The sequence below is a fragment of the Notolepis coatsorum genome (genome assembly GCF_963971535.1).
Source record: "Notolepis coatsorum genome assembly, chromosome: 8".
Lineage (NCBI taxonomy): Eukaryota > Metazoa > Chordata > Actinopteri > Aulopiformes > Paralepididae > Notolepis > Notolepis coatsorum.
The window spans coordinates 63,904,274-63,932,250 of NC_140172.1; the positions used below are offsets into that span (position 1 = coordinate 63,904,274).

General features: G+C 41.5%; 1 protein-coding gene across 4 annotated transcripts in view; it reads right to left on the reverse strand.

The window, feature by feature from the left end:
• cchcr1 (coiled-coil alpha-helical rod protein 1) overlaps nt 1-27,977 on the reverse strand; it is a 114,792-nt gene that overhangs the window by 78,652 nt on the left and 8,163 nt on the right. For all 4 annotated transcript variants that reach the window (XM_084320969.1, XM_084320970.1, XM_084320968.1 and 1 more), the window contains exons 2-5: nt 8,878-9,145; nt 6,683-6,835; nt 4,694-4,811; nt 3,820-4,014 (exon numbers count right to left, since the gene is read on the reverse strand). In XM_084320969.1, coding sequence (XP_084177095.1) covers nt 3,820-4,014; nt 4,694-4,811; nt 6,683-6,835; nt 8,878-9,145 — 734 coding nt within the window. The remainder of the gene's footprint in view (nt 1-3,819; nt 4,015-4,693; nt 4,812-6,682; nt 6,836-8,877; nt 9,146-27,977) is intronic.

Below are 27,977 nucleotides of genomic sequence, written 5' to 3' on the forward strand. Positions count from 1 at the left end.
CTGCCAGTGGGTCTTGGACTTCCTGACTGGCAGACCCCAGGTGGTGAGAGCAGGCAACTGCACCTCCTCATCCATCACCCTCAACATAGGGGCCCCCCAGGGCTGTGTTCTGAGTCCCCTCCTCTACTCCCTGTACACACACGACTGTGTGGCCCAGCGGAGTAGCAATACAATCGTCAAATTTGCTGACGACACAGTGGTGGTGGGCCTGATCTCTGCCAACGACGAGAGGGCCTACCTGGAAGAGGTCAAGGTCCTGGCGGGATGGTGCCAGGAAAACAGCCTCTCCCTGAACGTCAGCAAAACAAAGGAGATGATTGTGGACTTCAGGAGGTCGGGGGTCAAGGACTACAGCCCCCTCAGCATCGACGGGGCACCGGTTGAGAGAGTCAACAGCTTCAAGTACCTCGGAGCCTACATATCCGAGGACTTGACATGGACCACACACATTAACAGTGTGGTGAAGAAGGCACGACAACGCCTCTACTTCCTCAGGCGCCTAAGGAAGTTCCAAGTCAGCCAGAAGATCCTTAAGAACTTCTACTCATGTACAATAGAGAGCATCTTGACCGGCAACATCACCTCCTGGTTTGGGAATAGCACTGCAAAAGACCGAAGCAGACTACAAAGAGTGACACGTTCAGCCGAACGCACAATTGGAGGGGGGCTCCCCACCCTCCAGAACATTTACTACAAGCGTTGCAAGGGCAAGGCTAAGAGAATCATTAAAGACTCCAGTCACCCGAACAACTGCCTCTTTGAACTGCTGCGGTCAGGCAAGCGATACCGGAGTCTCAAGGCGAGCACAGAAAGACTCAGAAGTAGCTTCTATCCCCAGGCCATCAGGCTGCTAAACGAACAATGAATGAACACTACACAACAACAACCACCAAACGCACATAGCACACACATCCACACGCACACACTCACTTTAAACAAACACACTGTAGCACCCACTCCACACACTTTATAGCACACACCCACTTTAAACAAACACACTGTAGCACCCACTCCCCACACTTTATATTTATGGATGAAGGATTGCACTACAACTCGTACACCTTACTGTAAATTGTACCTAAAATTGTACCTCATCCCATTTCTGCTTTGCACTAGATAGTACTGTACATTAGTACACTGCATAGTATTGTGTATTGTATATTATATGGTAACTCAGAACATTGTACATATGTCTATACCGAACACTGTGACCTCATTTTCTTCTTCTAAATTCATGCTATATTATGTTATTATGTTATTTGATACTATCTTGTCTAGCACAGTCTCTGGAGCGTAACAGTAAGAAGCATTTTGTATGAAAGTATTCTGTACTTCTGTATGACAACTATTAAAGAACTTGAACTTGAACACACACACACACACACACACACACACACACACACACACACACACACACACACACACACACACACACACACACACACACACACACACACACACACACACACACACACACACACACACACACACACACACACACACACACACACACACACACACACACACACACACACACACGTCATTGGACTCAGCAGAGTTCTACTGTAGAGATGCTGTTACAGTTCTATTGAGCTATTCAATGCTACTTTGAGAGCACCTGCACAATAGAGGGCTGCAGCTTATCACAAATAGTGTGCTTTTCTTAAAGTCTGCAGTACCATACAACTACCGGTAGCTGGAATTGCAGCTACTAGAATTGGACCTAATGAGCAGCATTTGCTCTGAATTTGAATGATTGATTGGGTTGCAGATACTTCACTCACACAATCAGCTTGCTCAGCGGAAGGTGGGACACAAACATATAAGGGAGAACTTATAATGCAACCGGTCGAGTCGAAAACAGTTATTATCTGTTGGCTTCACTGGAAAAACTCACTGAACCTCTTTTGTTGTCTACATCAAAGACTCACCAGGCCTTTTAAAAAAATATATTTTTAAGAGGTTTTTCGATTTTCCCTGACATGCCACGAGTCACGAGGCCGTTGTGCTCCAGTCAACTCTTTGAGCACAAACAAGACGTTTCTTGCTAGAACATAATGTGTGTCAATAATATCCAGCCCATGGGATATCAGTCTGATACCAGGCTATAACAGGGTATCAGAGAATTCCCCCAATACTAAAATCCGATACCAAGAAACATGTAACATGCTAGAAATCAAAGCAATTTTATTAATTTTTTTTTATTTTTAAATCGGTTCATTTCCATTTTATAGCATTTTGAAAAGCCCTAGTTTTTCAGGAAAATATATAGATTCCGTGATAAAACTGCATTTACTGGAATATTCTGGCATACACAAACTCGAGGAGCTATTTCTATAATTATTCTATATTATGGCTATGTGTCTAATACGCCTGTCGCTTATCAATGACTTGCTTGCAGTCAACATGTATGAAACGGATTGTTTCTTCATCGGTACATTTCCGTTTTATACCGTTTTGAAAAACTGAAGTTTTTGAAAATTTTCAGAAAAAAATATGATTCTGTGATAATAGCTCTTTAGTGGAATACACAAAACACGTTGTCATTTTTCGGCCTATTTATGAATCGTTTTCAAATAAACGTTAGATTATCGATAGTATATGTGTACTTATGCACGCTATAGAAGCGATTTGAAAAGTATATTCTCTTATTTCCTGATCAGCGAGCACACACACACACACACATATGGGACACGTTGATATATCTGTGAAAAAAGCTCTGATTACCCCAAGACTGGTAAAATAGATTCCTTACCTCAGATCAGATGTTATCCAAAAAGATTATTCCAATTCCTGATCGCCATTCCAAATATCGATCGCGTTTATTGATTCAGCGTTGGGTGCTGGAAATACATAATCCACGCTGTTCTGAGGGCCGGCGATCAACTTGGGTCTCTTCAGTTGGCTTGACGGAAAAGTAAAATGAGGAAAAAATGTTCAATCAATCACCTGCACGTGATTGATTGAATGAAAGTTGTAAGGGTATTGCAAGTAAGGGTGCAATTAGCACCGTGCAATCCATTCTTTGTGGATCTAGCCCTTAGTCTTTACTACAGTAAAAGTGATGAATCCGTACTTGGTATCGGCCGATATTGAGTCTAGGACCCATCGGTATCGGCAGTGAAACAGTGGTATCGGTGCCTCTCTAGTATCAGTGGTATCTGTGCCTCTCTAGTATCAGTGGTATCGGTGCCTCTCTAGTATCAGTGGTATCGGTGCCTCTCTAGTATCAGTGGTATCGGTGCCTCTCTAGTAGGGCTGTCCCCGACTAAGGATTTGGATGGTCGACTATTAAAAATTTGCCGTTAGTCGACTATTGGTAGACAAAAAAATTAAAATAAATAAAAAATAAAGTATAATATTTGTATTTTTTTTTAACTTTTTTTTTTTCTTCCTTTTTTTTCCCTTTTTTATCATTCCATTTGGGCTGTGGGGGGTGCTTAAGGTCTGAAGGAGTCGACTGAAGGCTTCTTGTCCTCTGCAAAAGCATGCAATTTTGGTCCACTGATGGATACATCTTGATATTTGTCTAGTCTAGTGTGTTCATTAGATGGGTGAAATCATCTTTCAGTGCCTCTGTGCCTGTTTTCGTAGGCAGTTAGCCTGTGGTATGCATGCCATTAGCGTTAGCCACACTTCTAGGCCTCTTTTCTTTTGGAAAGAATGATTAATTTAATTTTTAAATTTTTTATAATAATATTTTTCTTTTTTTTAGATATATATTCAACTAAGAGGTTGGCCAGTCGACTACGGCTCCTTTCAACCGATTAGTCGACTAATCGACTAATAGGGGTCAGCCCTACTCTCTAGTGTTCTCACCTCCGCCTCCTGTCTCATCTGTAAATCCTCCAGCTGTTGGGCCAGTCTCAGCGCGTGTTGTCTGGCCTCCTCCTCAGCCTGAAGCCGGGCCTTCTGGACCTCCAGAGCCAGCTCCTGCGCCTCCCGCCTGCTCTTCTCTGCATCTCCCCTCAGCCTCGCCATTTCCACACCGGACTCCCTCTCCTGCATTTCCAACTGCGAGGCAGAAGGGGGCAGCATTGCTCAATGCAAGATCGATTGATTAATCCCTTTTTTTGTGTTCTGCATTGCTTTTTTCCTATTCTCTGCATTGCTTTTATTCTGTCTATTTTACTGCTGTGAAGCACTTTGGGTTGCTATTCTTCTATAAAAAGAACTATACAAATAAAGTTTATTATTCAAATTATTTTAAGTGTACATTTACTGGAATGTTTTCTCAGAATTCTACATATCTAAGAATTCTAAACATATTGCAGTGCATTCATATCATTCTGATTCAAATAAATACAATTATTATTCCATTGGAACAGTGTGCAAAACACCAGAGAGATTCAGGAAGGGCTCAGATAAAATACTTGACATGGAAGATCAATACAACAGTCAGATGTTTAAGCTGCTAATCCCTCCTGTAAATACATGATTTTTTTTTTTTTTTTTTAAATGTGGTTGTGATCAGAAAGATTATTATTTTCACCATTGTTGTCAACTAGCATTCAACTAGCATGCAACTAGCAAGTATAGTAAGCACTGAACCCAGGACCTTCTTGCTGCGAGGCAAGAGTGCTAACCACTGAACCCAGGACCTTCTTGCTGCGAGGCAACAGTGCTAACCACATCAGCAACATTGGCTGAGATCATTGAGAAAAGCGTTGTGTGGTTGAGAGACAACTGTTACCTGTGAGCTAATTCTCTCCCTCTCCTCTTTATTGTGAATGAGCTCCAGCCTAGTGTGTGACAGGTCAGTCTTAGCCTGACACAGCTCCTCACGCAGCGTCTCCAATTCATGACTCTGCCTGCAACACACAAGTGGAGAATATGTTTAGTCTGATGATCATACACACATCAAATCTATACTTATAGATTTTTTTTTAAAACAGGGCTTTTGAGGTGATGAAAACACTGCGCCCAGGCAGCAGTGGTTCGGCAAAAAAAATCAGAGTATATATCTGCTTAGAAAACGAAAATATCAAGAAAATAAATTCTCCACAGGAAAGTTTTGGAGTTTACATTTACATTTTGTCATTTAGCTTTTATCCAAAGCGATTTACAAGTTTTGTACAACAAGACAGCAGAAAGGGTACAACTCTATCAGCTGAGTAACAATGTTCATCAAAGTGTTGAGTGCTACAGTGTAGGTTAGTATATTGTCATTGTTCATAGTCCAACATTGACTAATCAGTTAATCTCTACATACTTTATGTGCGCTATTCCATGCTAAACATCGCCCCTTTCCAAAATAATCCAGTCTTTTTTCATAGATAGCGAGATATGATGCGTTATATGCATTATGCCAAAATAGTTCGGGTTGCTCGCCTGAAACCCCAAATACTTCCAAATCAAAGGTATATACCATATACATATGCATCTTCACAAAACCGTCTTACCCCGAAACTGCCATCGTTACCAAAAGCATGTTTTTAGGTCCGGTAAAATACGGCACTGTGATCGGTACAAAAGCATGTTTTAGTTTAAAAAAATACCAGCAGGTTACCTAAAATAGACCTTACCTCAGTCAGAAGGTACTCTAAAATGAATAAATCCCAGTCGTCCCATGGCAATGGCAATTACTCGTGTATATTGGGCATGGCTATGATACGGGAAAGAATAGGTCTGAGGCACCAAATCTCCAACCAATTGCTATGTCCTGATCCACTCCGAGGCGGAGTAACTCAGTACTGGAAGACAACTGATATCCCCAGTTCAAAAGGTAGGTGATACTGCCACCTGGCGGGATTCGATCGTCATTGCAATTCCAATGTAGGCAGCTGTGCCAGGGAGACACAGGCAGCTCCGAGTGAGTGTTTAGAACGGGGATCAAAGGAAAAATATCAAAGGATCCAAAAACGAGTATATCGAGAATCATGGTGATTTCGTTCATGTCAACTCTACAGGCATCCTTGGAATTAATTAATCATAATAAATACGACAATATTTGTGTGTAAACTGTGTGTGCGCGCGCACTGCGGCAGGTGGCCAGGAGCGTGCAACGAGGCGGTATAAATATGGAATATTAATAAAGTCTATTCCACTATACGGCTATAGTGTGCTGTATGATGACAATACATTTGAATCTGATCTAATTTTGATCCGTTGCAAAGCACTTCAGCTCTACCTGTTGAATATGGGGATAGTCTCATGCAACGCAGACCTTTTTTTGCACACAGCCCTCGCATTATAATGAGCTGGAGGGGGGCGTGTCTGTATGCAAATGAAGTAAGCGAGAACGCGCATCAGCGGTTCGCAGCTGTGATCATTTGGCAAGTTAAGACAACCTCTCCACGCGTTGGTGAATCTGGGGGTAATTGTCGTCGGCTTTCACTTACGACCTTCCAAGGAGGTTGTCGTAAGATAAATCTTAAGACAATGTTGGTGAATGAGGTCCATTGACTGCAATGGATTTGTGATCAAAAGTACAATATTAATATAATGATATTATTTTATTAATGATAATATTTAGGTTTAGGTTATTTTGTATAATTACTTTTGGGCCCCTAAAATGCGGGGACTATGTATGAAAAGGGCTACAAGTCCTACATGGTTCACAAAATCTGACCTTTAACCTCATAGTCATTGTTCCGTTTGAAATCCAATGTGCTGGAGTACAGAGAGACAAAACAACACTGAAAATGTTTCACTGGGCTCAGACTTGCAGACTGCACTGTACCTGCTCAGGACGCTTTCCTTGGCTCGCCTCTCCTCCCGGTGTCTCTCTGCCGTCTCCTTCAGCGCCTCCACCTGTCCTCTGAGGCGCTCCGTCTCCGCTCTCTGTTCCAGCCCAGACCACTGCTCCCTCCCCTCTAGGGACAGGGAACCCATTCTGAGACAGATGGGGGGGGGGGGGAGAGAAAATAATTCAGATTTTTCCAAACAAATGGATTATATACTACATGACAAAAGATGTACATGTTCCCTGGCACGATGGCACTGCAGCACTCAAGTTTCAACACTTTGATGAACATTATTACTCAGCTGATAAGAGTTGTACCCTTCCGGGGTGCTCAAGTAGCACACCATTGAAGGAATCTATGTTTTTCAATGTGTATATAATGTAAAATATTGGTGGATGACAGCATCTGCTATTAGATCTCAGATGAGGAGGACAGTATTTAGTGGTGTGTGTTTTCAAGTTAGACTGGAAGCCACAGGCTAATAGAGCCCTGGGCTCCGAGGTTGTTGGCAGCTTGTTAACATAAACACTGATAAGCACTGGTGGAGGCAGGTTTGGTCAGAGCTACGGGGAGAGTTTGACATCGATAGACGGACGTTTAGTGTGTTAAAGGTAACCAGCCGTTGCCATGGTAGCGTGTCACGTAGTAACGAGAAGAGGGGGCGGGGCCCGTTGCTATGGGGAGAATGTTATGAGATGTCAGTTCCTTCCGGGGTAAGTTAGATTGAGACACGACGCACAGGCAGACGCGTTGATCAGAGACTTTGAAAGGATCCCTCCTCCACTCGTGTGGGGGGGGGGGGCAGAGAATGAAGTGCCACATCATCGCTAACAGGGAATGGTTGTTGGCTACAACGAGGCCCAGAACCCATTGGACTAATAGCATAAGAGATGGTGGAGAAGAATGAATTAAGACTGTTCAAGGACATTACAGAATTGGTTACATCTGGTATGAGGCTTTGTTTATGGAATAAACGTTTTTCCAAGAAAGGTACCACGTTTGCCAGTGTCGAATTCTTCTGATTACGGATTGCATTAACGGGGATGAAACAGTTGTACAGACAGTATTTCGCAGAAACTTCACGAACACAGGTGACGAGGTGATACTGGCTGATTATGACCGAAATCTATCACCATGTACTGCGCTGCGTCGCAACACGGCCGTCCCGGGTTCGACTGCCGAATGTCTACCCTTTGAAACCTTATTTCACATTGTGTGTTACATTGTATGGTCCGGGTGGAAGAATTTAGACCAAGCCAAGTGAATCGCTTCATCCGAGCACTTTGAAACGCGTTCAGCACACTCCATGCATATTTTGTGCCAGTTCATGTCAGGGACCCGATGGACATCAATACTGGAAATCGCGATCAGACAATGGGAATATTGTTTTTGGGATACCTCCTAGTAAAGGTAAGGACTATATGACATCAATCCTACTTTGATCCAACAATGATTTCACATCGATCGCAACGATCAACGTATGTAGTATTAAAAAAGAATGCCGTTGCTGATGATCAGAGCATCAAAAAACGACCCCCCCCCCCCCCCTTTGATGCATTCATGATGAAACATAATTCCTATTATATACCTTTACCTAACGTGTCCAGGCGAGCAACGCGAACGCCTTTAGCAAAATTCACATATCGCTCCATAACGCAGCTTCCAGGAATTAGCCAGGATCACTCTGAAACTATACAATATTCACCACGGGATAACACGCAAACGTATACATGAAAATATTTACTCTTTTTTACATGTTGGACGAGGGATAGTGACTGTCAAATGAGCCATAGTATTGTCTCCATAGCTATAATATAGAATATAGATATAGCCCTGCAATCACCGTGACGCACAGTGAAAATCCCTATCTTTTAAAGCGTGGCCCATAACAAAGATGGATAAAACGGCTGGTGCTGAAAGTGTTAAGCTGGTGGCAATCATCTGCTGTAGATGTGTTGAAAAACCAGAGAGAAAAAACGTTTTTGAAAAAATAACCCATTTGTAGAATTCCTTTAAATTCCAATACTTACTTACTGCCCTGTGTGAAATAATGTTTTTAGTTTTTCCAATTCCATGAGCCCACACAATGTGTATTTGAGGAAGAAGAGCATCATGTGTAGCTAATGTTCTTGCCCAATAAAATAGGTGAATGGTAAAGATGACTCCACAGCATATTGCAGAATAGTAATACCTTATCCTAGAGTCTGTGGGGCGCTCTATCGGGTTCCTTCCTCTTGCACCCTCTCCTTGTAACCTCATAATCCTCCCATTTTCCTTCCGCAACTCCAAGATCTCCTGTGTAGCCTGAGCGAGGGCAAGCCAGGGATTGGCAGAGCTAGGGTCCGCGACTGGCAACGCTGACGTGAGGGCCGGATTCATCCAGGAGGTCGGCGTGTTCCCAGTATCCTGGAACGTCAATGTGAAGTGGGATGGGGGCATCAGGTTCTTCTGGGCATTCCCTGAATAACAGTGAAACCAACCACAACCAATGTGTCAACTATAACGGCATGGTCTTGGAAAACATTCTCGCTCCTTTACCTGGGCCCTGTTCCTCGTACCTGGCTAACTGAGTTAGCCGGATAATTTTCAGCATAGCTTGACTTAAGCCAGACATTTCCGTTCCCCGACGTCGGATTTTCTAAGTCGCTATGGCAACAGATCAGAAAGTTTGAACCTGCTCCAGAGCAGGGTTTAGTTCAGTTAGCTCGATAACCTGCATGGCCACACCCTCGCAAAGAAATGCAGTTCGCTTCCTGAAATAATTCTCACAGTCTAGATCCCATTATACCATTCTGAATTATGTTTTTGTGCTTTGTTTTTCTAGAGGGGGCTTTTGAAATGTAAAATAATAGACCTAAAATGCTGATAATAAATCATATTCAGCAGCCTATAGATTTACTTTGTCCTAAATAATGCACGTCATATTTATACGGATATGGCGCTCGCGCATCGCGACACACAAGTGGTTATTTTAATAACGTGGAGCATTGCAAATGTGAATCCCACAGGGATATTTTTTATGAATGAAACCTATCGGGCGTTTGGCTCTGATTAGTTCCATATTCTCGGCTGTGGATGTATTTGCTTAACGGAGCGCCCGGATTGTGTTTCATTCAAGCATAAATTGAAGCGTCTTTTCTTTATGCGTGGACTGTGGATTATGAATTACGAGGAATCTGAATCTGTGGATTGTTTAATTGTATCACTGTCACTCACACGTTATTGTGATATTGTAACTGGGATTAAAATGTCTGATGAGATGCGCTGTTTGACGGATTTGAGAAATTGAATGAGCCTTTGACATTAATGAATTTGAGAAAATGCAATCTATCTGTTCAAGCACTGTTAGTGTTATCTGATGATGAACATGAGGTGTCACTGGTATAAACCAAAGGTTAATCAATTAAATGCATGTATGGATGATGTCCGAAACAGATTAAAACCTGATTAATAGCGAAACTGTATAGCCTCCCTCCAAGCCTCTCTGACACGTTATTTCGGGTCGAGCCTTGAACATTTTGGGAACCATGTATTTATATATAAAGTGCATGATACCTAAGCCGAGCGCATACAGTACAGATATCCTCATAAGTATCTATTAATTCGTATCAATTAGATACTCTTTGGGCTTGTTTGTATCTACTTATTCTGAAAGAGTTGAACTAATTATTTTCGCTAGCAATAGATCTCATTCGATTATTCATTCCATTAAGCCTACTGCCAGCAGGCACATTTAAAGAAATATAATCTGATTGATTGGGGTAATGAGGGACTTAAACATAGCCTATAGATTATGCATTTAACTTGTCTGCGAGGCTATTGAGCCGTACTGTATTGTACCCATTCTGCAATCTGTTAATAAAGTTTTAAATCAATCAATCAATCAATGCCGTTAGTAAATCAGGATTTCTGCGATCGACACCTGCTGTCTTTTCAGGTGAGGCGGCCGTGCGCAATTATCCTGAGTATCAAGTCTGGTTCGAATTAACGAGACTGAATCAGCGTTCGAGGAACAGGGAAAGCGCAGATTCAAACATCGGGTTAATTTAATCTGGATAATGGGACTTTTGATTGACTTAGTTGAACCAGGTACAAGGAATAGGGCCCTGAGCTATGTGTTTTTACCAACATGTGCTTTTTGTTACAGATGCACCGATACCGGTATCTGATATCAGACCTACTCCTATCCAAGCTCCCGGAGGGTCATCAAAGAGAAGCTGCCTATTCTCAGTCCTTGCCCCACAATGGTGGAATGAACTACCCATCCCAGTTAGAACAGCCGAATCCCGTCCAATCTTTCGCCGTCGACTAAAGACTCACTTCTTCAACCATTATCTGAAATGATAATAAAAAAATAAAAAAATCTAACCCTGACTAACCTTACTGTCATGCACTTGTCCTAATAAACTAACCTACACTGTAACACGCAACACTTTGATGAACATTTTTACTCAGGTGATAGAGTTGTACCCTTCTTGCTGTCTTGTCGTACAGAACTTGTAAGTCGCTTTGGATAAAAGCGTCAGCTAAATGACTAAATGTAAATGTAAATGTGATATCGGTCCGATACCTAAGGTCAGGGCTTTCACTAAACAATGGTATATTTTGCAGTGAAAGCTGGGGGCCAGCTTAGAAACAGATGCATCATTGTCAAATATGTGATTGCTCTGTTCCACTGTGTGTTTGTGCGTGTGTTTTCGTTAGGGATGGCCAAAACTCACAAAATTGCTATTCAATAGTCACTGGGAACTATTCAAAGCTAGATATTTGGGAGTCCCAGCTGGCTAACGTTATTTCCAGGAACAAAAGTATTCATTCAGTTATCATTGATGCTTGAAATGTCTGAGCTTCCACGTTAATGTATGGTATTGTTTTTCCTCAATAGTGACAATTCAACAAGCGAGCTAGCTGGCTGCTGTCATTACCAACAGCTAACGCTAGCGGACCAGGCTAGTGTATTTCCGGAAACAAAAGCATTAAATTTGAATGTTACATCACTGATGCGATGCTTGAAATGTGTGAACTTAGAACTTAACAACATGGCAAACGTACAAAAAGTTGCTACCATATAACATCACCAGTCTCTCTTTCTTCAACTTTGTTTTCTGTTCTCCTAGCTGTTAACCGACTGTTATGCTACCTGGCTAGCCAGCATGCTGTTCATGCTGTTCAGCGTAACAGTTAATAGGGTCGATTTTCAATGCACTACACAGTGTAGTTGCCAGTAAAACAAGGGAAAATATATATTTGGAGACAAAACGATATTCGCATAAACTATTTAATTTTTTATAATTTAACGACTATTCAAATATTCTAAAATCGATGCCCCTCCCTAGTTTTTGTGTTCAATGTTAAACTATGTATAACCTTATATACTGTACTTAAATAAATAACTTACCCTTGCATTTGCTATTTTATTGAAATTATGTTTTTAAGTTGCAGGAAATTACAGCAAATAGTTTTGCCTCCCGGATGGGGGACACAGCCCCCCTCTCCCTAGTTGCGACTAAGTACCATCTTATTTGAAAATCCTGGGGAAAGTCCTGCTGAGGTAAAAATAAGGCATCTTATTCTCCAATAACACTAAAATCAGATACCAAGAAACATTAGTAACATGCCAGAAATCAAAGCAACGTGAGTTGATTTGCTGCACTTTTAACACATAGAAGCATGTACGATCTCTCTAATGGTGTCCAATGACACAGAACTGATAACAGCTATGCTGTTCAGTAGAAGCGATGGATCAGATCGGTACCCTGTACCGGCCGATACTGAAAGTTTAGAACTAGTAATCATATCGGCTGTATGAAAGTGGTATCAGTGCATCTCTACTTTTGATGTTTGATGTGACATAAAAGAATGTCTAACTAATTATGGGACAGCCTACTTCCTGGACCATACTGTGTGTAGATTAAAGAGGACCAAAGAGGACCATGTTACATACATTTCAGACCAGTGCTTTTGGCTTAAAAATCCTAGAAAGATTTCACCTAGTTCAAAATGTTCACTGATTTCTAGATCCAGCTGCTACAAGTCATATGAGCTAATACTAGACTCAATTACCCTTCTCGTTTACTTTAACACTTTGGCTGCCTAAGGTTAAATTCATGATATACCATAGATTGCCAGCGCTATTTGTCTATGGAGAAAGTCCCCTTCTTTGCAGGGCTATAACTTTTTAAATTCTATTGCTACATTGCCATTATTAGGGCCCATTCAAAGTCCTATATGTATTGTTCATTGTGTAGCAACGTTAAACTTTTTCATTCACATATTCATACTAAAGTATGGTCTAATGTATAAGTATGTTTTCATCTCTTTCTGCAGCTTTCTCCAGAACGTGATATATAGCCCCAAATGCATTATATTGATGATGAAATACAGTTTGATGGCAATCAGCGCGATATAAAAAATTCCAACTAGACGTACTTCTAGAAGTTACTACACGTCATCTGATGTTGACCGGATGGGCGAGGGGGCGTTTATAATTCCGTGGGCAGCGTTATACCAATCATCTAATGTGGGTCAAATGTTGATAATAGCAGTTAGTATCGAAGACGGTAACGTTACACGCTGAAACTCACCCCAGTCTCCGCGCGCCGTTGGGCGATCATCGTAGAGTAGAAATCTTATCATTATGGGATATATTTTTACCCGGTCCATCTCCAGCTTGTATAATGGTATATACGTCCAAATCATGTTGTTTATCGAGTTATTGCCAATCGATCACCGTGTAGCATGACGAGCCAGAGTCCCATGACCTATAGCGAGCGCCCGGAAGTACTACGGACGTCTAGCACAACCTCTATGCCACATCCTGTTTGGCGATTGCGCCGATCGGCCACCAGATGGCGCTCCTGAACCGCCAGAGAGCTCAGTGGGTCCTGCTGGTGGATCTCAGGACATATGAATCCGATCGCAGATTTTTGAAATATTGATATAAGGACGACGTAACGCGTCCTCCGGCAACTTTAGCATGGCCAGCAAAGACGTCTAAAGACGGTTCCCGGCAGCCAAAGTGTTAACACATTCAGCGCCAGACCAGAGATATCCCGGGTTAACTCGCCAGCGGTTGGGCGCCAGACCCGAGATATATGGGGTTTTGGTCGTTATTTCTTTTATTCAATATTTCCATTCATTACAGGCACACGGACTCTGGGTTAACATGGGGAATCATCCTGAGAAAGCCAAAGTGCAATACCGGCCGCATCCACCCAGGTGGTAGTATCGAGCACCCTTTGAAACATTATATCTTGGCCTGTGCGTCGATCAAAAGTCTCGGGTCTGACTTTTCTTTGTCGGGCAAGTGGAGCGGTTGTCCCAATCGGATTGAGAAGCGTGAAATGCTCCCGATGCATGACACGATCGACACCAATACTGGGACTAGTGATCAGATAATTGGAATATTCTTTTTGGGGTACATCACATCCTAGTGAAGGTAAGGGCTATATGGTATCAATCCTGCTGTGATCCAACCATGACTTCACTTCGATCACACAACATATGTGTGTACCGTTACTCCACAACATGTGCCGTTGGTGACGATCAAAGCATCAAAAAACGACCCCTCCCTCCCCTTACATGATGAAACATAATACCGATAATATAGATTTGATTTAGAAATAGTAGCGTGTAGGGGCGGCTAAGTGGCGCAGTGGGCAAGGCGCTCGCCACTAATGCAGGAGATTGCTACCAGCTTGGCTGGTCGTTCATACTAACGCAATTGGCAGTGTTATGGGTGGGAAGCTGGTGGGTGGGGATCGGACGTTGTGGACAGCAACTCCTACAGGTCAGTTGGTGCGCCTGCGAAGCAGAATCAGGAAGCAACGAGGGCGGCGTGACCCTCCCACGCAGACCCTCGCCGCTGAGAGATCGCGCTGTGCAGGTGAAAAGATGCGACAGCTGCCTCCTCGTGTACCGGAGGGGACACGTGATGCAAGGCTTAGTCCACATTGCAGCCGGCCTGTGGGAGGCATGGCCTAACAGCGTTCGAGACAGGGGAGGGTAGAATTGGACAATACGGAAAAAATTGGGATGGGAGAAAAATTGAAAAAATGGGAGAAAAAGTAGATAAAAAAAATATATATAGTAGCGCGTACAGGCGAGAAACGGCAAAGTTTTTAGTGAAATGCACGTATTGCTGCATAGCGTCGTTTTCTGGGATTAGACAGGATTACTCTAAAACTATACTCATATTCACCACGGTATAAAATGGGAATGTATGGATGAAAAAATTATTTCTTTAACACATATTGAACGATAAATAGTCGATGTCAAATGGGCCATAGTATTGTAGCTATTATAATAAAGAATATAGTTATAGCCCTGCAAACACCGCCACTTATTCCTATCTCTTAGGGCTTGGCGTGGTAAGTACAAACGATGCTCAACTGCGTGGCGTCCATTGAGTTAATGATCGTACACACATCCCTAGAAAAAATTGCCAACTCTGATAAGCCTTTACCAGATGTCAAATTGATAGGTAATATTCATAATATTAGCTGACATTCAAAACATTTAAAATGACAAAATGACACCATTAACTCTTTAATTGCCAACGACGAGTATACTCGTTATAGCCCGCCAATCGTTGGACGCCAACAACGAGTATACTCGTTATTATGATCGTTATTTCTTTTATTCGATATTTCCATTCATGGGATGGGTCTGAGATCGCAAAAGTCCAATACCGCCGCCTGCCGCCTTGCGGCCACTATTGCACTCCATTTGAAACGATGTGGCTTGGTGTCTGGGCCAATCTGCGGCCAGCGGGCGGGGTCTAACTACTCGGGCAGGGCAAGCGCTTATAACACATGCACCGACGAGAATCAAGCAGTCGCGTTCATTGCTGGATTACGTTGGAAACACGATCGCGATCAGTACTTGGAATGGCGATCAGATATTGCGATCAATATTGCGTTGATCCAAAAATTCCTTCATGCGATCGGGAGCGTGTGTGTGTGGCGTGTTCCGTTGGTAGCGATCAAAGCGGGCAGATTTCCCCCCCCCCTTTCATGCATCCATGATGAAACATAATACCGATAATCTAAATTTGATTTGAGAACAGTAGCTAGTAGGGGTGTAACGGTACACAGAAGCCAAGGTTCGGTACGTACCTCGGTATTGGGGTCACGGTTCAGTACGAGTTCGGTACAACAGAAGAAAAAAAATTATAATTATTATTATTAATATACACTTTTTATTTTTTATTAAATTTTTTTTTATATATTATATTTATGCTAATTATTATAATTATTATTATTAACCCATTCTTCGCCAGGCATTGTACCCTTCTTATACCATCCTCTGCCAGCTCTATTTGTCTATGGAGATGTTCACCTTCTTTGCAGGGCTATAACTTTTTAAATTGTATTGCTAAATTGACATTACTATCGCCCATTCAACATCAATTATCTATCGTTTAGGATGTAGGAACGTTAAATTTTTCATTCACACATTCATACTAAAATACTGTCTAGAGCATAGGTGTCAAACTCACGGCCCGCGGGCCAAATGTGGCCCGCCACGTCATTTGATGTGGCCCCCCAAGAGCTCAGGTAAAAAAGAAAAAAAGAAAAAAAAAATGTAACATTAATATTGGGTTAAAAAATAGCAGTGTTAAAATAATTGTGGGTTAATGCGTTAATAAAGCTTTAACTTTGACAGCCTTAGTTATTACACATTCTTACACATACATGTATGTTGAACATCTGAGGTATTGATGAAGTAACAAAGGAAAAAAGCCAAAAGCACTTACTCCTCAGACATTCTTTGACAATTTTACAGCCCAAAATACAAAAAAGATCCAGGCAGAATAGGTAACAAAGAGTTGAAGAAATATTGTCTGAACTGTCAGATGCAAACTGGCTGTGTGACATAATAACCGAGCATCTCGCTCAATTGAATAAGAAGCTGTAGGGACGCAAACAAGTCCCACCCAAAACTTGACCAATATAGTTGTGAACTGAGACAACCCTTATTTTGTTATTTTTGAGTACAGTTACAGTTGTGTGTTCATGCAGACACATAATAGCAATTTCATTACGAATTGAAAATGGGGGACCCTGATGTAAACAAGTCGAAAGTCTTTCTCTGGTCTGCATCCCCTTAACAATTGTGTGTATTGAGCTGTACTGTACTGTACCCATTCTGCAATCTGTTAATTAAAGTTAATTAAACTATCTTCCATTAGTTGGATGTATGGCCTCTGCAAGGTTGTGTGCAGCCCAGCGTTTCCGTTAGCCGGTAATTACCGGTATTTGACCGGCAAAATATGTTGAAGTCCGAATATTTAAATATCTCCGGTCATAATGTCCGGTGAAAATAATTCCTCTAAGCACAATTTTATTATTTGAATTGTATTAAAATAGGCTAAAATTAAATAGCCTATGCGATGAACGAAACAATCATTACATTTGTTTCATTGTGCTTCGCTCTAATAAAGCGCGGATGGCGCCGCTCGGATGTGAATCTTTTTTTTTCTTTTTTTGAGCCTGTCTGGCCAGCCACCATATCGACAAACAGCTATACGAGCGAGAGAGAGAGATGGCCAAACAAGCTAAACTTAACAAATATTTCATGAAACCAAGCACAAGCAGGTCTAATAATAATGACATTGAATGACAACGAAGATGAGTCTTCTGAAGTCACAGAGACCGCCGATGCTCCCGCGGAAAATAAACAAATGTCGAGCGTTCAGGCGGCGGCCCGAGTGGAAAGTTAAATTCTCCTGGCTGAGGTACGACATTATAGTCTAGTAGTCTAGCGTCTATGATGTACGAGAGATAACATTGATTGAACGTACACAAAGTACACTTTATTGATTGAACCACAAAGAGCATCCCCAGTCTGCTGCTACCGTTGCGAGCCTCGCAGAAGTCCACCTGTTCGAATGCAATGGGGATCTATCAAAGTGACCCGCTGTTCTCGCAGCCTCGCAGGTACAAAACGGATAGGCAGAACGAGACGGGGTGAGTAAGTGTTGACATTTTTTAATCATATGCAACTGTTGGTTGACTGCCGTGTCACATAGTAATGCATATAATTGATTTATAACTAAATGTAGGCTATAATGAAATCAACAAACGCATTACGAGCATGTGGCTCGTCCTCTCGCTCTCTGCAGCAAACGAGGCTATGTGATGATCAACTACAGTTTGCTGTGTGTGAAGTTGAACATTATGATGTGTGTGACGTGTCTGATACAACGAGGTGAAGCGATGTCGACTCGAGATTCATTTGGGGGTGCGTGTGACAGCTGCTGCAGCCGCGAGCCTGCGGCGCGGGAGCTTGATGCTGGATCAGCGTATCGCACTAACTTGGGAGGCGAGAGATAGTAATTAATTTGATTCTGCAAATCAATTTCTCATTCTTCGCTTGATGTAATTAATACAAATGTCCAATATAACGGAATTCGTTAGCTCATAAAAATGTGATTATAACAGACTGCTGTTTAAAACTCTGACCGGAATTTCAGGAATATGTCCGGGGATAGAAATCTTGCAGGACACCCAGACCGGCACGAATATGTTCTAACGGAAACGCTGGTGCAGCCATTTGTTTTTGTAACATCTGCTACATCTGTCCCACGTGTTCTTTGCAGCTCACAGTTGTTAGTTCTGCCCCTCTTGACTGTGACAAAAAGGTTTTGAACAAACTTAATGTCATAGCTTGTATTTGATGATATTCTTCTTTGTTATTTACTTGAATGGTTTGATCATTGATTGATGGAGTAATATGGGGTTCTGATAAACTAAAATGATTTGTTAAAATAACATAAGCTAACATATATTTTTACATCTATGCAAATGCATATGCAATATGTATAACTTGAATAAGTAATAAATACAGAAACATGTTTAACAATATGTAAATGAGTAGCTACATTTATTTTACATTACATTAACATTTATACGGTCTTTGGCCCTTTGAGGGCAACCATAATGCTGATGTGGCCCTCTGTAAAAATGAGTTTGACACCCCTGGTCTAGAGTATAAATATGTTTTTATCATTTTCTGCTGTATTTCATAGAACGTGAGATATAGCCATTTATGCATATATTAGATCATCAAATGCAGTTTGATAGCGATTGACGCCAGATAAAAAATGTCAACTGTACATGGTCCTAGACATTATGACCGGAGGGGGGGGGGGGGGGGGGGGGGGGGGGGGGTCGTTTATAATGCAATGGCCGACGTTAAATGATTCATGTTGTATGGGTGATATATAGATCAGAGCAGTTTGTATGGTTAATAATGATGAAAATTTGATCTCGATGACTGTAATCCGTCATTGGCAGATTAAGCATGGCGAGGAATGACGTCTTAATCAGTCAATGGCGGAGAATGGGTTAAATAGAATAATTTTCTATAGGCTTGCTGTGGTAATTAGTAGGGGTGGGAATCACCAGTTTCATCACGATACGATACGATATCGATTCTTTGGACAACGATACGATATTATCCGATATCACACAGTCTGCCACGATACGATACGATTCAGGTGCCTGCGATCGATATGAGACGATATTATATGCCCATTTAACACAATCAGTAACATTTAAATCAACAAAAAAAAAAGGCAATGGAAATATCATTTGACATTTTTATTTTTGAGCTCTTCCAGACATTTAAATGAAAAACAATCTATTGTTTTTAATACAAATAGACCTCCTGTTCACTGTTTTTTTTTTTTTTTTTTTTCTCGATATTAATATCCTATTCACTGTCACAGAGCTGTATTTTGGCTGGAAAAGCCGGCCAGATCCTGTTAGTGCGGCTATCCCGAGAATGCACCCTCCTTCCCAGTCCCCACTTCTCTCTGCCTATGGCTCTGGGTTAGCTTGTTAGCTTACACTAACGTAACGTTATCTTCTATCTTTAACGCGACGTGGGCATAATGGAGTGGCGAGGATTGCAAAGCAGGTTAGATGCATTGGACCCGTTGCGGAATAAAACAGCAGGGACATGTTTTGGGTCACAGAATAGGCACACTAGTCTTGCTCTAGTGACGCTCTAGACGCTACTGCTGTGTGCTGTTGATGTTAAACGGAGTTTCACAACACTGGGCGATGACGTCGCCGGATTTTCAAAATAAGAGTATCGCAATATGAATCGATCTTTTTACATTGCATCGATCCTATTTAATTATTGATAATAGATCGATATATCGATCTGGATCGATGTATCGTCCCACCCCTAGTAATTAGTGATACTGGTGTCATTCTGTGTTCAGGCATCCACTTGCTTACTGCCTCTTTAAACGTATCCTTGCTAAGTTTCAGTTTCACTTCCAGAGATAATTTTACTTCACGACGAGACTGAATACTAGAGAACAGATGACATATTACAACAATGGCAGAGGATTATTTGAATTTAAACACAGTGGAGCTCAGATGATCTGTCCGGAAAAGTAGGTTCTTCTTTTTATTTGATTCTGCCTGTGAGTCCAGCGGGGGAGAATGTTGATGTGTTTGTTGGCGCGCGGCGCCGCGTGTGTGTGTGTTTCTTTCCATTGGTTTCATTTGGTTAACGTTATTGGGCGAACAAGAAAATGAAAGAAAACTTTGTAATGACACTGCAGCTGTTCCAATGTAAATGTGCCTCCTCCATGCACTTTCGCCGCTCTGAAGTCTGACTCGGTGTGCCCGGCCACGCGCGCTGTTCTCGCACGGACCTTGCGAGTGCCTGCATGTGGGTGTGTTTGCACTGTGGGGCGTATTCGTCGCATGGGTGCGCGTACTGCACCGTGACGGCCGTACAGTAAATTCGCGGGACGAATACACGTACCGTTACACCCCTAGTAGCTATAGTCAAGGGAAGAAACAATAACGTTTTTACTAGAATACACGTTGCCGGCCATTACGAATAATTTTGGAAATGACACCAGACCGCCCTGAAACTACACTCATATTCACGACGGTATAAAACGGAAATGTATGGATGGAAAAATTATCTGTTTTTTTGCATCTTGACCGGAAGAAACTCAATGACAATCGACTATTATTAGATCCATAGCTATAATGTATAATATAGCTTTAGGCCTGAAAATACAGCCACGTATCCCCATGTTAAAAGGCGATGGCATTTCAACGGTAAGGTAAACAGCGACCCCTGGCGCTGAATGAGTTAAGACAGTTTATAATAGGGAGGTGTAGTCTGACGTCACTGGTTGTTCCACCCGTATAGGGATTTATCATTGGGAAAATGGATTATCGGCTATTGTAACAATTCTGCCGCATGAACATTGGCAAGCTTTCCATTTTTGCACAAAATGAGTTCCCTTCTACCACTAACATTATTGTTTAAGCATTTTTGGTTGAAATAAAGGTAGTTATAGGGTTTTTAATTTGTCGTAAAAAAAATAACTACATTTACCAGTAGGCAGCCTGTTGTTCAGTGGGCAGCTGTCGTCTACCTCACGTCACGGCAAGCTGATAGCTAGCTAACTAACTAACGTCGACGTTACAAGCTCAAAAACCTTATAACTACTACTACTGTCATGTCCATAAGTTCCCTGGCAGAATACTTTGTTTGCGAGGACAAAAGTATACAAAGAGGAGAGAACCATTTTAAATCGGGGCATGTTAAAGGAGTTTCGGGAATGCCGGCTAGCAAGCTAGCTAGCTAGTTTACTAACGTCATGTAAAAAACAATAACGTTATAAACTATACACAATATGTACAACGAAACAATGATTTACATAGTATTTACAGTGATTTAATATGCAGCGAAATAATGTTATACGATTTAAAATATAAGAGAGGCTTTAGAGATTAATGGTTATGATCACCAGAGAGATACTAGCCACAGATTCAGGGTCAGTTATTTTCCCATTGTACGAATTGTTAAGCTTATGGAATGTAAGGGAAATCTGATCCTAGGTCTGTGACTACAGGCAGGAGGCTATGCTGTGGTGACATCAGTCAGCAGCGCCAAATAACAGTGTAGTTTCACAGCAAACGAAAACATAAACGTTGTTATTTTGCTACCTTTACGATTAATTGCGAATATTTTCATGTTGAGCTATAGATTTACACCATGCCAACGTTAATGCTTTATTTATCTAAAACGAGCCGATTTAGAAATAGTCAATGGGGAAATACATTAAGTGGAACAGAGGGTGGAACAGGAAAAAACTAAAATGACGTAACCACTACACCTCCCTATAGACACGATCAACGTTTCAGGCAACATCCACCAGAGTAGTGTTCCAAGCAGGGTTAGAAATTAACATTTTTTTTCAAGGGCTTTTTTTGCCCCCCTTAATTGATTTTTGGGGGCTTTTTTTTTATAATGAAAATTAACATAAAGATTATAAAACATTGTTGACACTTTTTTTTACAGTCTTCGTCCCTATGTTTGATAACGTAATGTTAATGTCTCCATATATAGGGCTCTACGCTAATCTTTTTCCCAAGGAGCACATGTGCTCCTAAATAAAATGTTAATAAATAAAATCTAAATACAAATTTAGGAGCACACATAAATTTAGGAGCACAGTGACAATTGTTCAAGTAACACACACACACACACACGATGTGTGACATCATGGCTTGGTTTCATGTTTTGAGGTACCCTTCAATTATCTGTAAATAATACATACATACTCTATCTAAATAGATTAAATATTATTGTCCCTGAGGGCAAGTTGTGTTGTTGTCTTGATATATCTACAAATAGCAGACGAATAACCGGTTGCCTCTGGATCAATGAATGTCTAATATTGAATAATATTATTAGCTATTTTATTTTTAACATCCCTAATTCCAACAGTCAAGAGGCTTGTTTCAAATTGATACATGAAAAACCCCACACACGCAACGTTTGTGAGTATAGGCTCTGGCCAGATCGATCAATGAAATACGTTGAAATGAATGAAATAAGCTCAGCGCTGTGGAATGAAGGAAATGCGCATTGGGATCGGATTTGGATGTTATTCTTTGGAGTTGTGTTACAAATGGAACGGTCTTTCCCCGCCGAACACAAGTTACTTAACGTTACACAGGTCGCGCTATGCAGATGCTTAGCTTGCTAACGTTAAGATAGCAGTGTAAATTATGTTACACTATGCATGCTTGATGAAAGCAGAGCTCTCTGTCTGTCTGCGTTCGCAGCACCTCTCAAGTACCCTGTAACACGCAGCGGGCCCCGCCTCCCTCCCTCCTTGGAACAAACATTCCACCCAAAAACTGAATTTCAGTCCAGTTTCTGAACTATTAACAGCGGAGCTGTTTTGTAATCTTCACTCGTCTGTCTCGCACACTGCAAGTAAATGATTTTTCCGGTTCGCACACACACATATTATTAGGGGCAAATACGAGGGAAATGCTCGCACTGTAGAGCATATATATAATTATATATATAATTAGTAAACTGTCGGGGGCTTTTCTTGCCCCCCTTAACTGATTTTCGAGGGCATTTGGTCAATTTTCGAGGGCATTTTGCCCCAAGCCCCCGTTAATTTCGAACCCTGGTTCCAAGACAAACAAAAGAGTAAGTTCACTCGTATTCCTTATGTATAATTTCCAAATGGGGGGAAATAGAATCCACCAACCAACCTAAGCGAATCATGTTAAACCCAGATTCGGCTCAAACAAGGGACTAAACACGTTTCGCAATTATGCCACATCAATGTGGAACGCCCTACCCAAAGCTGTAAAGGAATGTGAATCACTACCCACCTTCAAAAACACTCAAAAACACCTACGGGAGACTGCAATTCGAAACTGGCCCCTACAAATGTCCTAACCCAGTTGTACAGTAAATGACCAAGTATGGCTTTGTCAGTATTCCAATGTACAGTGTACAGTGTGTGTGTGTCCCCCCCCCACCTCCAATGTACAGCCCCCCACCCACCCACCCAACCCCACCCCACATACCCAACCGCCTCCAATGTACAGTTTCTACGTCAAATGTATATACACTCTTTTTCTGGACACTTTTTGTATCACAAACAGTACTGTATTTGCAAATATGGTATGTCATAAATGTATAGATGTAGCAGTACTGTCTATCTGTATGTTGTGTATGTCATACTATATGTTATGATGAATTGAAAATGGGGGACCTTGATGTAAACAAGACGAAAGTCTTTCTCTGGTCTGCATCCCCTTAACAATTGTATGTATTGAGCTGTACTGTACTGTACCCATTCTGCAATCTGTTAATAAACTTTTAATTTCAATCAATCAATCAATCAAACTGTAGCTGGTGTTTAGTTTATCAACTACCTACTTGCTGGCTGGCTTGGCAGCTGAACATGTAGGTTTGAGGTTAGAAATGTCACACAGTAGCCACGTGTACATTTATGAGCAATATTTGACCTATTGTGGCCACTGGTCTAGGATAATCAAATTGAGCGCCCTCCAACCTAACAAGGCCACCGGCAATGACAACATCCCCTCCAAATTCCTCAGAGACTCAGCAGCCGCCATCACCCCAGTCATCACACACATAATAAAGCTGTATAAAACAGGGACACGTCCCCAAGGACTTCAAAATTGCAAGAGTGACCCCTCTGCACAAAAAGGGCAGCAAATTAGACCCAGGCAACTACCACCCTGTTTCTATTCTTACCTCCATCTCGAAAGTCATGGAAAAAATTGTCTACAAACAGGTCGAAAAGTACTTGGCGGAAAAAAATCGAATCTATGAATTCCAATCTGGCTTCAGAACGTCCCACTCAGGGAACAACATTTACTTTTTGACTTACCAGCCATTTGGCTGGTAGATTTTTAAAAACTACCAGCCAGGCAGATTTTTTACCAGCCAAAAATTAAAAATAGCTTTTTAGTATAGCGCCATGTGTTATTATTACTATATAATACTCTCATATGCTATTTTCAATTAATATCATAAACAACATAAGGAATATTAGCATAATTTTGAGTGGACTGAAGGAATGAGTCAGCGTTAATAGTTTTAAATGCAAATAATTTATTGAAACATAGAAGTGGGGTCGGGGACACACACACTGTTTCAACTCACCACCCCCGCATCATATTGTAGTCTAGTCTGTCTTCAAACTTCCACTCCTCTCGAAACCTTTTTATATTTGAATATCAACATTATCTGTGCATCCTCAGTAATCCTCAGTTTACTACAATATACTCCTCTCCTGAGTCCTGACTAGTGACTTCATCGTCTTTCCAAACGCACGCACACACACAGAGAAAGGGAGAGTGCCCCCCCCCCCCCCATTTCCCTTTCCCCAGTCCACACTGTCTGCTGTTCTCTATGGCTCTGCCGCTGATCAGGATTAGCTTGTTAGCTTACGCTAACATAACGTTCATTTCGGGCGATGTGGGCATAAAAGAATGGCGACGATGCAATGCATGTTAGATGCATTTGACCCGTTGTGAGAAGAAGAAAAAACCACAGACTTATTTCGGCTCGCAAAATAGGCGCACTGCTTTGTAGCTCTGCTCTCAGGGAACAAACTTTACTTTTTGACTTACCAGCCATTTGGCTGGTAGATTTTAAAAACTACCAGCCAGGCAGATTTTTTACCAGCCATTGGCGGTTGGCTGGTACTTATTTTGTTCCCTGGTCCCACTCCACTGACACATGCCTCCTCTATTTGAACGACCACATCAAACAAGAGGTGGACGCGGGCAAATACTGCGGCATGGTCATGCTGGACCTACAAAAGGCCTTCGACACTGTCAATCACTCCATTCTGATTGACAAGCTACAGTAAAAGCAATTGGTTTTGATAGTTTATCAGTGAGCTGGATGCAGTGTTAATTTTGGCAGCTATTTTCATTTTAGTCTTAGTCATGCGTCAAGTGCTCCTTTTTCGTTTATCATATTTAGTCATCTTCATTTATTTTTCATTCAGTCAGTTTTAGTCAACTAAATGTCTGAGCATTTTAGTCTTAGTCAGTTTTTGTCTCAATTTTGTCTTTTGTTTTAGTCTAGATTTAGTCGACGAAAACGGATGACATTTTTGTCTATTTTTAGTTAACACTTTGGGTGCCGGGAAACGCTTAAACACGTCATTCCCGGCCATGCTCAAGTTGCCGAAGACGCTTTACAGCGTCTTTAATATCAATATTTCAAAAATCTGGGATCGGATTCATATGTCCCCTCCGCTGGCCTGAGATCCACCAGGAGGACCCACTGAGCTCTCTGGCGGTTCAGGAGCGCCATCTGGTGGCCGATCGGTGCAATCGCTTAACAGGAAGTGCCGTAGAGGTTGTGCTGGACGGCCGTATTACTTCCGGGCACTCTGTACATGTCCCGGGACTCTGGCTCGTCACACTACATAGCGATCGATTGCCAATAACTCGATAAACAACATGATTTGGACGTATATACCATTATACAAGCTGGAGATGGACCAGGTAAATCTACATCCCATAATGATAAAATTTCTACTCTACGATGACCGCCCAACGGCGCGCGGACACTGGGGTGAGTTTTAGCGTGTAAAGTTACCGTCTACGATACTAACTACTATTATCAACATTTTACCCACATTAGATGATTGGTATAACGCTGCCCACGGAATTATAAACGCCCCCTAGCCCATCCGGTCAACATCAGATGACGTGTAGTAACTTCTAGAAGTACGTCTAGTTGGAATTTTTTATATCGCGCTGATTGCCATAAAACTGTATTGCATCATCAATATAATGTATTTGGGGCTATAGATCACGTTCTGGAGAAAGCTGCAGAAAAGAGATGAAAACATACTTATACATTAGACCATACTTTACTATGAATATGTGAATGAAAAAGTTTAACGTTGCTACACAATGAACAATACATATAGGACTTTGAATGGGCCCTAATAATGGCAATGTAGCAATAGAATTTAAAAAGTTATAGCCCTGCAAAGAAGGGGACTTTCTCTATAGACAAATAGAGCCGGCAACCTACGGTTGATAATGAATTTAACCCATGGCAGCCAAAGTGTTAATGGGAAAAAAATTGTCAGAAGTCAGAAATAGTCAACATGGAACATTTTCTGATTTAAATTGCGTATTTATTTTTTAACCTAGGGGAATCTGAGTCGGCGGCACAAGTGATACACAGGAAGTATATATGTTGGTGTAGACATGGTCCAATGTATTGTTGCTCCTACAGTATATGTTGGTGTAGACATGGTCCAATGTATTGTTGCTCCTACAGTATATGTTGGTGTAGACATGGTCTAATGTATTGTTGCTCCTACAGTATTATGTTGGTGTAGACATGGTCCAATGTATGCATCAAAGAGAGCATTACGGATGTGGTGACATTGTTTCTGACCAGAGAGACGACGCTGAACTCTGTCTGTCTTCTGTTTGCTGTGTCTTTCCTTTCTCTCTGCCATGTCTGTCCTCTCTCTGCTGTGTCTGTCCTCTCTGTCATGTCTGTCCTCTCTCTCTCTGCTGCTGTGTCTGGCAGTAAACAGAAGTAAACAGAACACACAGTAGTACTAGTAGTAGTACACACTGATTGCAATCTGTTTGCACACAAACATTATATAAAATCACATTCTGAGGTCAGTGTTAAAGTGCCACATGGAAGAGGTCTGGTTAGTGGTTAGAGTTAGAGGTGGTCTAGGTCTGGTTAGGGTAACTTAGGGGTAGTTAAGCATTCATTATAATTTATTATTATTATTTAGATAGATGGATGTAAAGGGCTAGACCAACTCTTAACCCCTATCCGGACCTAGACCACCTCTAAGTCACAACCCTAACTTAGGGGTTAAAGTTAGAGGTGGTCTAGGTCTGGTTAGGGGTTAGAGTTAGAGGTGGTCTAGGTCTGGTTATACTGATCCGATACCAGTGCATACATAAAAAAATGTATATTATATAAATAAAACTTTTTTTCTTTTCTTTTTTACAGCTACTGTTTTATATACTGTTTTTTTTAGTAATAACTAGAAAGTAATGATATTTATTCAACAACAGGTGATTGTATAGATTAGTATTAGTATCATTAATTGACAACTAAGCTCAATGAGTTCACCCACGGAATGGTTGTTGGCACATTGTTTCCGCACGGACGTTACACGTTGTTGCGCACTTCCTATCCAGCCTGCTCCAGTTCCAGTTAGCTAGTAGTAACGTCTATGTTGTGATTTTTAATGCAAAATAAATATTCAACATTCTCTTTTGAGACTCCGCCTCAGACTCTTATCATTTGGCACTAAAAGCTAAACATTGTCACCGGTATGTCTGTCCGCAACGTGTCATTAATTGTGTGGGAGAGGTCGATCAGTGACTACGTTAACATGAGCTAGGTTAGCCAGTTAGCATGAGCTACCGGTTAGGTAGATGGAAAGAATGTAACGTTACT